The 13,898-nt window shown below is 46.0% G+C and overlaps 1 protein-coding gene and 2 long non-coding RNA genes across 5 annotated transcripts in view; 1 reads left to right on the top strand and 2 right to left on the bottom strand.

Annotated features, from left to right (window-relative positions):
* GRAMD1A (GRAM domain containing 1A) overlaps window positions 1–3,772 on the bottom strand; it is a 24,739-nt gene extending 20,967 nt beyond the window's left edge. The window contains exons 1-2 of one of the 2 annotated variants that reach the window (XM_064580793.1): window positions 3,143–3,772; window positions 2,095–2,413 (exon numbers count right to left, since the gene is read on the bottom strand). In XM_064580793.1, the coding sequence (XP_064436863.1) occupies window positions 2,095–2,413; window positions 3,143–3,272 (449 nt within the window). In that variant the 5' untranslated portion in view covers window positions 3,273–3,772. The remainder of the gene's footprint in view (window positions 1–2,094; window positions 2,414–3,142) is intronic. The other variant, XM_045891255.3, reaches the window with a different exon arrangement.
* LOC123855543 (uncharacterized) overlaps window positions 1–13,898 on the top strand; it is a 14,822-nt gene extending 924 nt beyond the window's left edge. The window contains exon 2 of the long non-coding RNA XR_006793553.3: window positions 8,763–13,898. This is a non-coding gene — a long non-coding RNA (uncharacterized LOC123855543). The remainder of the gene's footprint in view (window positions 1–8,762) is intronic.
* Window positions 3,941–13,898, bottom strand: part of LOC135362823 (uncharacterized) — a 34,620-nt gene continuing 24,662 nt past the window's right edge. For both annotated transcript variants that reach the window (XR_010408085.1, XR_010408084.1), the window contains one exon: window positions 3,941–5,879. This is a non-coding gene — a long non-coding RNA (uncharacterized LOC135362823). The remainder of the gene's footprint in view (window positions 5,880–13,898) is intronic.

The following is a 13,898-nucleotide window of genomic DNA, read 5'->3' as shown; positions in this document are numbered from 1 at the left end:
GGCACCCCAGCACAGGGCCTTGCTCCCCACCCGCTCTACTCCATTTTGGTGGCTGGCAGGCCCAAAACTTCATCTTTCCTGGCCCCTCTCTTTCCCTCACAGCCACATCCAATTTCTCAGCCATCCCTGTCCACTCCACCCCATAAAATCTCTCCAGAATGTAAACTCTTGGCTCCCACTGCCCCTGTCCTGGACACCACAGCAACCACTTGGCTGCTCCTATCCGGCCTCCTATAGTCTGCTCCCCACCTGTAGCCAGAGAGAACCTATGAACCCCTGAGTTAGGTCAGGGCCCTCCTGGCTCAGAGCCCTCCTTTGGCTCCACCTCATTCCAGATAAAAGCAAAGTCCTCACCTACTTGGTGCCCAAGGCCCGAGTGTGGCCCTTGTCACCATTCTGACTTTGCCTCCTCCTTCTTCCCCTTTTTTCATTCCCTTGGACCACCCAGCTTCCCTGCTGTTCCTCTAACTCACCAGACACATCCCTGCCCCAGGGCCTTTGCACTTGCGGTTCCCTCTACATAGAAGTTCTCTCAGGTCTTAAAGAGGCCCTCCTTCCACCATCTCCCTCTGTTTCACTGTTCTCTTTCTCTGTACAGATGACCCTTGAACATGGGTTTGAACTGTGTGGGTCCATTTATACATGGATTTTTTACAGTACAGTACTGTACATGTATTTTGCCTTCCTTATGATTTTCTTAGAAACATTTTCTTTTTTCTAGCTTATTTTATTGTAAGAACACAGTATATAATACAGATAACATACAAAATATGTGTTATTGATGGTTTCTATTCTAGGTAAGCTTTCTGGCCAACAGTAGGCTATTAGTAGCTAAGTTTTGGGGGAGTCAAAAGTTACACTTGGATTTTTCACTGTGCGGTGGGTCAGTGCCTCCTGACCCCCACACCGCTCAAGGGTCAACTGTATTTCTCTTTGCCTGTTTCTTCCTTTGAAGTACTTCTAAAATTTTATTTAGGGAATATTTATTTCAAAGAGGAAAAAATAAAAAATAAAATGGCCATCCCCACCGTCCATATCCAATAGATGTGGACATTTTGCCATTTTTGTTTCAGATCTTTTCTTTCTTTTTAAAAAGAAATAAACTTTTACAGGCACAGCCAAAGACCCAACTCCCCATCCCTCCTTTCTCTGCTCCTGCACCCAAGGGACCCACCGCCCTGAAGCTGGTGTGTGCTCCTTCTGTACACCTTCCCATCCTTTTTTTTTAATATCAGGATGGATCCACCAACAATATACCCTATTGTTCAATGCCTTTTAAAAGATACACAACTAGGCTCCCACTGTATCATTTTGCAACTTGCTTTCTCCATCATCACTGTTTCTGAGACTTCTCCACGCTGATACACAGAGCTCTATTTCAGAAACCTTAACTCTTATCTAGCATCCATTATTAGAAGAAACCGCAGTGGCTATTTCTATTCAGTGCTGGTATAGTTCTTTCTTCTTTCCCCAGGCAGCCTTGAACTTTCAGTTCCCGTCTCCTTGTGCCAGAGGTGGAGTTTCTTTGCAGAAGTTTTGTTTACATTTCTTTTTTCTTTTCTTTTCTTTCTTTCTTTCTCCCCCCACCCCCCACGAGTTGTAGCAAGACATACCTTTTACACTGGCTTCCAGTGCAAGAAATATATGTAATATATAGAAATATATGTAATGTCACAAAATTTGCGGGAAACCACACTTACTACCTCATACACTGTATTTTCAATTCTGTCCTATTTCTGTTTGGAAAAAGCGCTGATCGCAACACACTACCTTGGTTTCATGGCCCTTAAATGGTCATGATCCACAGTTTGAAAAACACTGGGTATGCCAAAGGGGGTATCCCCCTCCCCCCTTAGCAGGCAGTGCTCAGCGGAGAGCGGAGAGCTCAGAGGCACTTGTCCCAGCACATGCTCCCAGTTGCCTCTTTCTGTTTATGTGCCTCTTTCACAACCTCCAGTCAGGTCCCATGTGGGGCTAAGGTCACACTCCAGCTGACCTTCAGCTCCCACACCGGGACAGTGTCAGCCCCCCTCGAGCATGAATCCCTAGAGAGAGAGAGAGAGCACCTCTTTTGTGTCCCAACACCCGGCTGACCTGTCCTGGGATATACTCTCCAGGTCTGGGGTCCTCGGCAGCTGCAGGCGCAGGGGGGTCGGGGTGCAAGGGGGTGATTCTCCATCACTGGATGGTGTGATGTAAATGGAGGGCACCTCCAGGAGCCTCCGGGGCTCAGGGGCTGGGCCCTCTGCCCCGCCACCTTGTGGCTGCTGGCTCCACCACTCGGCTCGGGGCACTGATGCATCCTGGGCACCACCTTTGGCCAGTGGGGGCCAAGGCAGCTGGGGCAGGAGCTCGGCCATGGGAGGGGGGGCTCCGACTGCCCGGTTGGGGGCCTTGGATAATGGTGCAGTCTCTGGGGGAGAAAAAAGAGAGGTGAAGGGGAGAGCCCCTGTTCAAGCCTGCCTCTCACCACTCCCCCACTGTTCGCCTAAGAAGACAGCCGAGCTGAGGGTCAGAGAGGTCTGGGTGGGATTCCCACGTCTGTCAGGGTCCTCTCTTCGTGACCCTGAGCCTCAGTTTCCTCTTCTGGAAACTGGAAATCCTGATGCCCACATCCTCTGGTGGCTGGGCGGTGTCAGAGAGCTCTGATATGTGGGGTTCGTGCCCCTGGGTTGGGGTTTATTTTGTCTGAGCATTCGCCGAGGCCAAGGCCTGGGTTTTTTATACACCGGCGACCCTAGCTCTCTTCCACACACACGCGAGGCCCGGAGGGAGCCAGAGGCCTCGGGGCCTAGGAAACGGTGAGGAGACAGAATCCGGGATTTCCCTTCCCTGTTTGCTTGGCAATTGCCCCTCCCAGAGCAAACAAAGGGAGGGTGGCCGGCTGGGAGGAAGCCAGGCCAGTTCTTGCACTGTGGCTGTGATATGATGAGCCACCTGGGTCTGGGGACATCAAACCGGTGTCTGTCTGTCCACACAGCAGAACACAGAAAGGGCTGCTTGATGCCCGCCTGCCCAGGGAATAGGGAAGGAGGACCTATGGGACCCAGAGAGAGTTTCTCCTGGCTTGTGGAAGAGACCCAGACCCTTACAGGCCAGGCCCAGACCCCAGGGCCCTTCCCAGGCACCCCAACATCCATACCTTCTGGTTTTCTCCTCCTTCTGTCCCCACAGGGTCCGGACTTCCAGGGTAAGGATAAGAGACCAGGCCCTCCCCTCCCCCTGGGAGTTCTGGCTGGATCAGAGTCACAACCTTGTGGCCAGAATTGCATGTCCAGCCGGAGTCGTGTTCCCCTGTGACCAGCTGTTCCTGAGAGAAGAGATGGAGTGGGGGTGGGGCGCCCACACCACAGTGGAGACTGAAGTCAGTCGTCCTGCCTTTCCCTCTCGACCACCTGGTGGTCTCCGCTGGTCCATCTCTCCTGTTGGTCGGCAGCCAGCCACAATGTAGCTTCTGTCCGTCCCCACTATTCCCCCAGAACCACTCCTCCAAGCCCAGGGGTCACCCCCAAGGGACCAAATCTGGGATGTTTTCCAGTCCTCTTCTTCCCGCCCTGCTCTTAGAAGCTACAACCCAGGAGACCCCTCGTCCTTCCGGGAGGTTCTCTCTGCCTCTGGGATGCCCCAGTTTCTGGCTCTCCTCCTACTTCATTGGCAGCACCAGCTCATCTTTTTCTGCACAACCCTCTCCGTTCCCTGGTCTGTAGAAACTGGTATTCTCCATGGCTTAGGAATGGGCACCGTTCTCTTCCTTTCCCATTTTTATTACATGATAATTGATACATACTAAAAAGTGTCTGCATCATAGACTTGAGTTATAAAGCATAACAATAAAGTGAGCCCCATAGCCCCCCCACCCAGTTTGAGAACCAGCACATCCCTCGTGAGTACCCCTGTGACTACCTTGGGCCCCTCCCCCACCCCACCCCACTTCCCTTCCAGAATTCTCCATCACCCCTCACTTGACAGTTCTCATTCCCTCACATTTTTAACCGTTTTTTCAAATCACATTGGTATGCATCCCTAAACAATACATTTTTTAGTTTTACTTGCTCTCGAGCTTTATGCAGCGGAACCATGCCATGTGTCATCTGTGACTTGCTCTCCTCGCTCAACACGATTTCTCAGGTTCAGCCATAGGGGTAGTGATGCTTCATCCAATTTTGCTATGACGCTATCTTCCTTTGTGGGAATACACCACAACTGCTGTATCCGTCTTCCCTGCCCATGGACAGCAGGCTGTTTCTGGCTTTCGGTTTTGATGACTAAAGCTGCCAGGTGCGTTCTTTTGGGGGACCTCCCCAGTTAGCCAGCGTCCCACTGATGGCCCACCCCCCCCCCCCCATGCCTCCCCTGGGCGTGTGTGTCTCTGGGCGCTCAGGTCGGTTCTGTGGATCTTCCGTCCAGCCCTGGGTCTGAGATGTTGCCTTTAGGACTTGAGCATTAAAGGAAGTCTTGATGTGTGGTGAGCAAGGCTCCCTGTCTCGTTCCTCTTGGACCAGAGTCAGCTTGTCAAGTTCCAAGGGGGAAAAAAATCAACAATGGGAACTTGATTGTTACACTATAACCAACAATTGGGGGGTATCTTTGCAATACTGAGTTTTCTGACATGTCCACATGGGGTCACTCTCCAAGTATTTAGGGAGGTTTTAATGTCACTCTCTGGGTGTTGAGGAGTTTTTCTTAATTGGGGCAAAATACACATAAAAGTTACCATCAGAACCATTTCTAGGTGTGAAGTTCAGTGGTGTCAAGTAAACTCAAAGTTGTTGTGTGTAGGCATCACCACCATGTGTTACGTACTTTCGAGAAAGAATTTTTCTTGGAAAGTTCTTTCTTATCTTTTTTACCACTTCTACTGAGAAGTAATTGACGTACATCACTTAAGATGTACAGCATGATGGTCTGACATATCTATTGTGGAATCATCACCACACTAGGTTTGGCTAATGTTCTTCTCATGGAGAGACAGTAAAAAGAAAAGAGGGGTGCCTGGGTGGCTCAGTCAGTTGAGCGTCTGACTTTGGCTCAGGTCATGATCTCAGGGTCCTGGGATCGGGTCCCGCATCGAGCCCCTCATTCAGCCCTGCATTGGGCTCCATGCTACACGCTCAGTGGGGAGTCTGCTTCCCCCTCCTCCTCTCTGTCCCCTTGTTCACACTCTCTCTCTTGCTGTCTCTCAAATAAATAAATCTTTAAAAAAAAAAAAAAAGAGGGGCGCCTGGGTGGCTCAGTCGTTAGGCGTCTGCCTTTGGCTCAGGTCATGATCTCGGGGTCCTGGGATCGAACCCCGCATCGGGCTCCCTGCTCCGTGGGAAGCCTGCTTCTCCCTCTCCCACTCCCCCTGCTTGTGTTCCCTCTCTCACTCTCTCTCTGTCAAATAAATAAATAAAATCTTTAAAAAAAAAGAAAAAGAAAAAAAAAGAAAGAAGAAAAGAAAGAAAAATAATTTTCTCCTTGTGGTGAGAACTCTTAGGATCTACTCTCAACAAATTTCCTATCACACAGCGTATTTACTATGGTTGTCACGTTGTACCTTGCATCTCTAGTGCAGAGTTATCTGATAACTGGAATTTTGTAACTTTGGACCCCCTCCAATTCTCCCTCCCCCCACTTTCATATCTTCTGCTAGATTTTTCCCCTTGGTATTTCATGTTTACAAAAGATCTTTTTGTGACAGAGAATACACACAGGAAAGGGCATAAAATATAAATGTATGGCTTAAGGGGCACCTGGGTGGCTCAGTTGGGTAAGTGTCCGACTGTTGATTTTGGCTCAGGTCATGATCTCAGGGTCGTGGGATGGAGCCCCGCATTGGGCTCTGCACTGAGCAGGGAGTCTGCTTGAGATTCTCTCTCTCACGTGCACGTGCTGTCTCTCTAAAACATAAAATTAAAAATAAAATATAAATGCATGGCTTAATATATAAATTATAAAGGAAGAACCCACAGACCCACCATCCAGGCCAAGAAAAAGCATGTTGCCAGCACCCCCAGAAACCACAAATGCCTTCTCACTCAAACCCCTTCTCCCCACAAAGAAAAGTATACCCTGACCTCTCTGAAAATCCCTTCCTTGGCTTTTCTTTAGTTTTACCACTTAGGCGCATATTCCCCGAAGCCCTAGTTTAGTTTTGACTATTTCTGAGCTTCATACAAGTAGAATAACACACTTTGAATTCTTTTGTATTTGGCTTTTTTTCATTTAACATTACGTTTGTAAGTCATTCACCTTATCGTGTACAGCTGAAATTGGTTCATTTTTAATATCATATAGTATTGATATGGTGCTGATAAAATAAATTGTGGTTAAATACCACTACTTATCAATTATGTTGATGGACATTTGAGGGCTTCTCAGTTTGGGCTATTAAAAATAGTGCTGCTATGAACATTGGTTCACGTGTCTCCTTGTACTCCTCTCTGTTGGACATCAAGCATCCATCCATCCATCCATCCATCCATCCATCCATCCATCCCTGGGTGTTTCGGAGCTTCCTTGGTCTACTGGTCTATCCCTCTGCAAAATCCACACTACCTTAATTATATATACTTAATTATCCTAATTATATTTATGGCTTTACAATTAGTCTTGATGTATCTGGGATGGAGTCCTCCCACCTTGCTCTTCTTTAAGAGTCTCTTGGCTTTTGGGGCACCTGGGTGGCTCAGTTGGTTGAGTCTCTGCCTTTGGCTCAGGTCATGATCCCAGGGTCCTGGGATCGAGCCCCATGTCAGGCTCCCTGCTCAGCGGGAAGCTGCTTCTCCCTCTCCCACTCCCCCTGCTTGTGTTCTCTCTCTCTCGCTGTGTCTCTCTCTGTCAAAGAAATAAATAAAATCTTAAAACAGAGTCTCATGGCTTTTGTGTTAGATGCTTTCCTCAACTGTGCATGATCCTTGCTTGTCAGTTCATATTTAGGAGTGGGGCCCAGCGTGAGGCTCAGCCTGTGGTTTGACACTGAAGGGGGAGTGGAAGATTGAAATAAAATGTTTTGCTGAAACACATTAAGAGTTTCTATTTAGGAAAACGGGTTGGAGATGTGCCTACAGAACCTCCAGATGGACAGGTCCAGTAGGCAGCTGGACAAACAGAGGTCAGGGCTGGCCTGGACGTCCCCGGGTGTGTTGGTGGAGGTCACCCACCCCAAATCATCTAGCTGTCAAGATGTCCCTCACCTCACCTGGAACATCTGTTCCCAGAACCCACAGGATTATTGTCCCTGCACAGGATTATTGTCTTCAAGAAACATCAAGGTTGGCTTAAGATTCTTTTTTTTTTTTTTTTAAGATTTTATTTATTTGACAGGGAGAGACACAGCGAGAGAGAGAACACAAGCAGGGGAAGTGGGAGAGGGAGAAGCAGGCTTCCCGCTGAGCAGGGAGCCCGACGCGGGGCTTGATCCCAGGACCCTGGGATCATGACCTGAGCTGAAGGCAGACATTTAACCGAATGAGCCACCCAGGTGCCCCGGTTGGCTTAAGATTCTTTCTTAGGGGTTGAGCTACGTGGGGAATTGGGCTTGCGGTCAGCGTTGTTTATACCTTTCCCAATCTCTGCCTTTGCAGACAGATTTCTGACTAAGATTCATGGTTGGTGTCAGGGCTGTGGAGAGAAGGAAACTCATTAGAACCTAATGTCCTTGGAAACATGGGAGGGGCTGGTGTGTGGAAATGAAATCTCGTGGCAAGGCCACCTAAGAACACCCCATGTGAGGCCCCCTCCGTGTTTCTCCATCCTAAAAGCTCTATGGTTGAAAACCACCTGCCTCTTGTCCATTATTTCTGCCTTCCCTTCAGTCAGGGGAGCAGCAGGGTCCTGAGACTGCCCACTGGCATCTCCTTCCAGCTGGGATGTGATGGTGGGTTGAGGAGTCCAGATTTTGTGTCCTTTCTGTAGTATTTTTCCACTCGAAGATTTGGCATACAGATAGAATCTATGCTGACTATTCCATTTTCTACTCCTACGTTGGTGCTCAAGAGAGTGTGGGCTTATGTATTTCTGACAAATAATAAGCAATAGTGTGATATTTGCATTCCCCAGATACTTCAAGATTTCCTGACGGTATCTATCTGTTTCCAATGAACTGTGACTTCTGATTTCTTCTCAGAAGAAAGCCCACGTGGGGCTGGGAAATCTTGACTCCTTACCAAATCTCTCCCACACTCTCTGTGTGCGTAAGGTTTCTCCCCCAGCGCGTCTGATTTTAGCAAATTCCTTCCCACACTCTCCACCCTGGAAAGTCCTAAATTCTCTGATGTACCCCCCCTTTCCATTCCTTGCCTACATCCTGAGAGTCCTCCCTTTGGGCAAGACTGAGTTCCGTTTCTACAAACCAGATGTGTGCCAGGTGGAAACCAGCTGCCGTGAGGCAAGCTGGACAGTTCCCCGCCGGCCGCCCTCCACCTTGACCTCCCAGTCAGAGCTGCGGGGGCCTCCGTTTCTCATGAACTTCTCTGCTTTGTCTGTTCAGCGTCTTGGATGGAAGTATCATTGCTGTTCCTGTCACAGCAAAGACACCCAGCCCAAGACTATGACCTGCCCCTAAACTTGGGCTCTCTGGGGAGGAAGCCTGGCGTACCTTGAGCTGCCCGCGGATTGGCGCCTTCACAAAAACAGGGCAGGAGGGAGGAAGAGGGTTGTTTGTTTTGTTTTGTTTCGTTTTGCATGTTGTCAACCAGAAACTCCCAAAGATTTCTTCCTTCTCCCCAGTGCGTAGTTTTCTGTTTTGCCTTCTAATTTTATATATTTTATTCCCACTCTAGAAACGAAAAGGAGGGGCCCAAAACCCAGTCTAAGAAAAAGTGGTCTGCGCTGCTTCTCAAAACCTGAAAAATCGCATTTTTTTCTGACCATTTGGGTTCATTGCTGCAAGGAGTTGCCGGGACCAAGTACAACATTTTCTGTAGGACTCATAGCTGCTTTGGGAGCGACCAGCAACACCCCGTGGAAGGTCCATCTGTGTCTCCCCAGGACTGGGAACTCTTCAAGGAAACTTCCAGATTGGAGGCTTCCTTTCAGCAGCGATGATGGGGAGTCTTCTGATAAATTGCAGTGATGTTCTAGGCTGTCCCCCCTACCCACTGACACCCACATTGTCGGCTGCTCTTCTGGAAAACGGGGATCAAGAGGCCGACAGAGACACAATCTCTGTAGTCCGTGAGTTTACAGCCTTCCCCTATGAAGTGTGGCAAACGTGATCGCCCACCTCAAGGGGTTTTGAGAGACTCTGATAAGATATCTGATAAGTGAAATGCTTAGCCTGGGCTCGAGCACACAGTGAATGCCCAATCGATGTTTTAGTTTTTATTATATGTTCCAGGGCAGGGTGGTGGTGGTGGTGGTGTTTGAATGAGCATCTATGGATCATGATTTCAACAACCACACTCCCAAGATGCTGGAGAACAGGTGCTAGGGAAATAGGGTGAGGAGCAATGTAAGAATTCTAGAATGCTGGTCATGTCCCCATGGCGGTTGGGTTTAGCTTGGAGTGTTTTTCCACATCACTTATTAGGCAAATTCTTAAAATGAGAAGGTGATGCAAGCTTGCAGAGGCCAAGGGAGGAACTGGAAGGATTTCATTTTGCTCCGCCTCCATTTTGGAGGGCTCTCCAAACAAGGCAGCTTTGGTAGGGTTGTTTTGTTTTGTTTTGTTTCTGTTTTATGTATTGGGATTACGCACCCTTTTGGGGGGTTATTTAAAAATATATATTTTTTAAAGTTAAGTATGGCTAATTTAATAGGAAACAACTGTCCTCACCCCTGCAAGCCTGAGGAGAGGAGGGGCAGGAGGTGGGAAGCTGGCTGCAGAAGCAGCCGCTCAGGCTGCTAGAGGAACAGAGAGCTCTGGGTGGGACACGGCTCTCTGAGGGGCCCACTGCCACTGATGAGGTTCGCAGATCCACACGACAAGCCCCCTGGGGCCACTCTCAGCTCCTGTGTTCACTGAGCAAAACACTACCTATTCTGGGGCACCAGAATTCCATCTGCCTTCAGCTCTGGTCATGATCCCAGGGTCCTGGGATCGAGCCTCGCATCAGGCTCCCTGCTCCGCGGGAAGCTGCTTCTCCCTCTCCCACTCCCCCTGCTTGTGTTCCCTCTCTCGCTGTCTCTCTCTCTCTCTGTCAAATAAATAAATGAAATCTTTAAAAAAAAATAATTCACTAGTCAAAGAAGAAACCATAAGAGAAATTAGAAAATATACAGAACTAACAATAATGAAAATGCCACATATAAAAACCTGAAAGAAAATTATAGCCTTAAATGCTATTTAATGAAGTAAGCAACGAAATTAAAAGACGGAAAAGAGATAGGAACATAAATCCTGAGACTATACGAGGAAGGAGATAATAAAGGTAAGAGCAGAAAATTAAAATAGAAAACCAGGATACAGTAGAGAAGATTAAAAGTCATAAGTTGGTTCTTGAAAAAGATAAAATGACAAAACTTTGGAAAGATTGATTAGGGGAAAAAACAAAGAGAGAAGGCACAAACATTCCAAATTAAAAATTAGTACAAGGAACAAAGATACAGATGCTACAGTTATTTAAATGACAGGGTATATTATGGTCAACTTTTTGTCAACATATTTAATAACTTAGATGTAATGGATTAATTTCCAGGAAAAAACTAAAATTCACCAAAATGGATTCAATAACAAATACAAAATATAGGGGTGCCTGGGTGGCTCAGTCAGTTAAGCATCCAGCTCTTGGTTTCAGCTCAGGTTGTGATCTCAGGGTTGTGTGATCGGGCCCCAGGTTGGGCTCCATGCTTAGCATGGAATCTGCTTGAGATTCTCTTTCCCTCTCCCTCTGCCCCTACCTGCCCCAAATAAATGAATAAATCTTTAAAAAAAGAAATACAAAATATAAATGGTCATATAACAAGTAAATGAAATAAATTTAATTACTGGTGAAAATTTTTAAATTAAAAATAAGTTTAGGGGGGCGCCTGGGTGGCTCAGTTGGTTAAGCATCTGCCTTCAGCTCAGGTCATGATCCCAGGGTCCCGGGATCAAGCCCCGCATTGGGCTCCCTCTCCCTCTGCCTGCCTCTCTGCCTACTTATGCTCTCTATCTCTCTGTCAAATAAATAAATAAAATCTTTGAAAAAAAAATAAGTTTAGGGGCACCTGGATGGCTCAGTCGGTTGTGTCTGCCTTCGGTTCAGGTCAAGATCCCGGGGTGCTAGGATCCAGTCCCGCATCTGGCTCCTGCTCAGCATGGAGTCTGCTTCTCCCTCTCCTCTACCCCTCCCCACTGCTTGTGCTCTCTCTCTCTCTCACTCTCTCAAATAAATAAAATCTTAAAAGAAAAAAAAAGAACTTACTTTAAAAAAAAAAGTTTAATTACTGGCACTGCTCCCTGAACTCTCCCATCAGACCACACACACAAAAACAAAGACCAAATGGTTTTTAACAGCGAGTTCTGCCAAACATACTAGGAAAAAGTAATTCCAATTTTATACAAACTATTTTCCAGAAAGAAAAGCGAAGAGAGCTCTCCCAACTCACTTTATTTATTTTTTATTTTTTTTAGAGGAGATTTTTTTTAAAGATTTTATTTATTTATTTATTTATTTGATAGAGAGAGAGACAACGAGAGAGGGAACACAAGCAGGGGTAGTGGGAGAGGGAGAAGCAGGCCTCCTGCTGAGCAGGGAGCCTGATGTAGGGCTCAATCCTAGGACCCTGGGATCATGACCTGAGCCGAAGGCAGATGCTTAAGGACTGAGCCACCCAGGCACCCCTCTCCCAACTCATTTTATAAGGCTAGCATTACCTTGATACTAAAATATGCAATCTCATTATGAGAAAGGAAAATTATACTCATAAGCATAGATGCAAAAAATCCCAAACAAAATATTAGCAGACTGAATCCTGCAGTTGGGTTTATGCTATGAATGCAAGGATGGTTTAACAAAGAAAATTGATAAATGTAATTCAATATATTAAGAGATCAAAAGATGCAAAAAAAAAGCATTCCAAAAAATTCTACATTGATTCATGATTAAAAACTCACAGTAATATGGAAATAGAAAAGCACCTCCTTTAACTGATGGATGGTATATACACTGTAAGTGTTAAACCAAAAGGAAAACTCCTAGAAAGTAGAATACAAGACATAATGGATAGTAAGAGAAAAGATAAGAAAATTAGAGGATAATTCCAGAAATTCCAAAAGAAGAGAAAACAGAAAACACAGTAGTAAAGAAATTATTAAAGAAACATTACAAGGAAAATCCCACAACTGAAAATTGGAAGGACCTACAGAGCGTGGAGCACAACTGTTAAGATACAATAATAATACTTCAGAACATCAGTTCTAAAAGTTTCCAGAAAGAAAAAAAAAATTACAGTTGAAGGATTATAGTTGGAAGAACACCAAACTATCAATCAGTAGGAAATGGGATTAGACATTTTCAGACATATGATGTCTCAAAAAATTGCCTCCCAAGTACTCTTTCTCAAGAAGCTTCTAGAAGATATTTCCACCAAAAAAAACAAGGGAATAAACCAGGAGGGAGAAAATGGGGGAATCAACCTAACAAGATGGTGAAGGGAAGTCCTAGTGAAAGAATTCTGCAGCCTGTGAAAGAGCAGCCAGTCCAGATTGGAGCAGAAGAACAGAGATGTTGGAGGTTAAATGATTCAAAGGGGGGAAAAGAAAGGCAAATGTTAACTCCAGTTGTGAAGAAAAACAAAAAGCTTGCATGGGGACAAGATGTAAATCACAGCACACTACATAGCTCAGCTCTGACTAACATTTTTCTAATCATAATCATAGAATCACTGAATGTTGATTTCATAAAGATCATGAAATAACAACCTTGGGAGGTTGGATGGAAGGGAAGGATATTGGTGTGTGGGAAAGGATGTGTGTAGTATGTAATTGTATGTGTAAGAGCTAATTTATCATCATCCAGTAAAAAGTCAATGGATAATATATACAGCTAAAAAAATGAAGACTGTGTATAAACTTTCTATTTGTAAACATGAAGATTAAAACAGAAGTGTCCACTAAAAGAGAGTGGTTGATTCTGGAGAGTAAAATCAAGGATGAGAAGGCATGAGGTGGAGAAGACAACTGTATGCCGAATTATTTTATCTTTTCTACTATGTGTACGTATAACTTTGATCAACATAAAAATTTAAAAGGTCTGCATTTGTTCAGGCCAATAATTTTAATTCTAGGAATCCATGTGATGGAACTATTAATAATGTACATAAATATTATTATGCATTTTTAAACTTCTCTAGTCATAATACTCTGTCTTTTCATCCATGCACTCATGGAAGCTTCCTCCTGTGATCCGTGAATAGAGAAACAAAGTTTTTCTTTCCTTTCACTGGGATGTGGGAGATGGTGGGAGGGAAGCAATGGGGGAAGGGCAAGTGTAGTGGGTTGAGGGAGAGGGACCTGGGGTGGAGCCTCAGAGCAGAAACATGGGATGAAGGCAGAGCACATCGTTCCATCCCTCCTCAAACATCTGGGTGGCGGGGGGTTGTTTGGGGACCCAGGAAGGAGAAGGATTTCTACCCAAGAGGAGTAAGGCACTTGACAGAAGAAAGAGCTGGAAGGCCCTACTGACAGAGTCAACATCTGGAGGTTCCCTGAACTCTTCAAAGAACTTCACAGCACTGACACCTGGGTGGCTCAGTGGGTTGAGTGTCATCAGATTCTTGGTTTCAGCTCAGGTCATGATCTCAGGGTCATGATATCAAGCCCCACATGGGGCTCCATGCTCAGCGAGGAGTCTGCTTGAGATTCTCGCTTTCCCTCTCCCCTCCCCTCTGCTTAGGTTCACCCTCTCTCTTTCTCTCTCTCTCTCAAATAAATAAATAAAATCTTAAAAAAAAAAAAAAGAAAGAACTTTACAGCATTTCATGTGAGCAGGAAA

This window comes from Mirounga angustirostris, unplaced genomic scaffold, assembly GCF_029215605.1.
Source record: "Mirounga angustirostris isolate CCGP_5_RB_7025 unplaced genomic scaffold, mMirAng1.0.hap1 SCAF_16, whole genome shotgun sequence".
Taxonomy (NCBI): domain Eukaryota; kingdom Metazoa; phylum Chordata; class Mammalia; order Carnivora; family Phocidae; genus Mirounga; species Mirounga angustirostris.
This window is presented reverse-complemented; position numbering and strand designations above follow the sequence as displayed.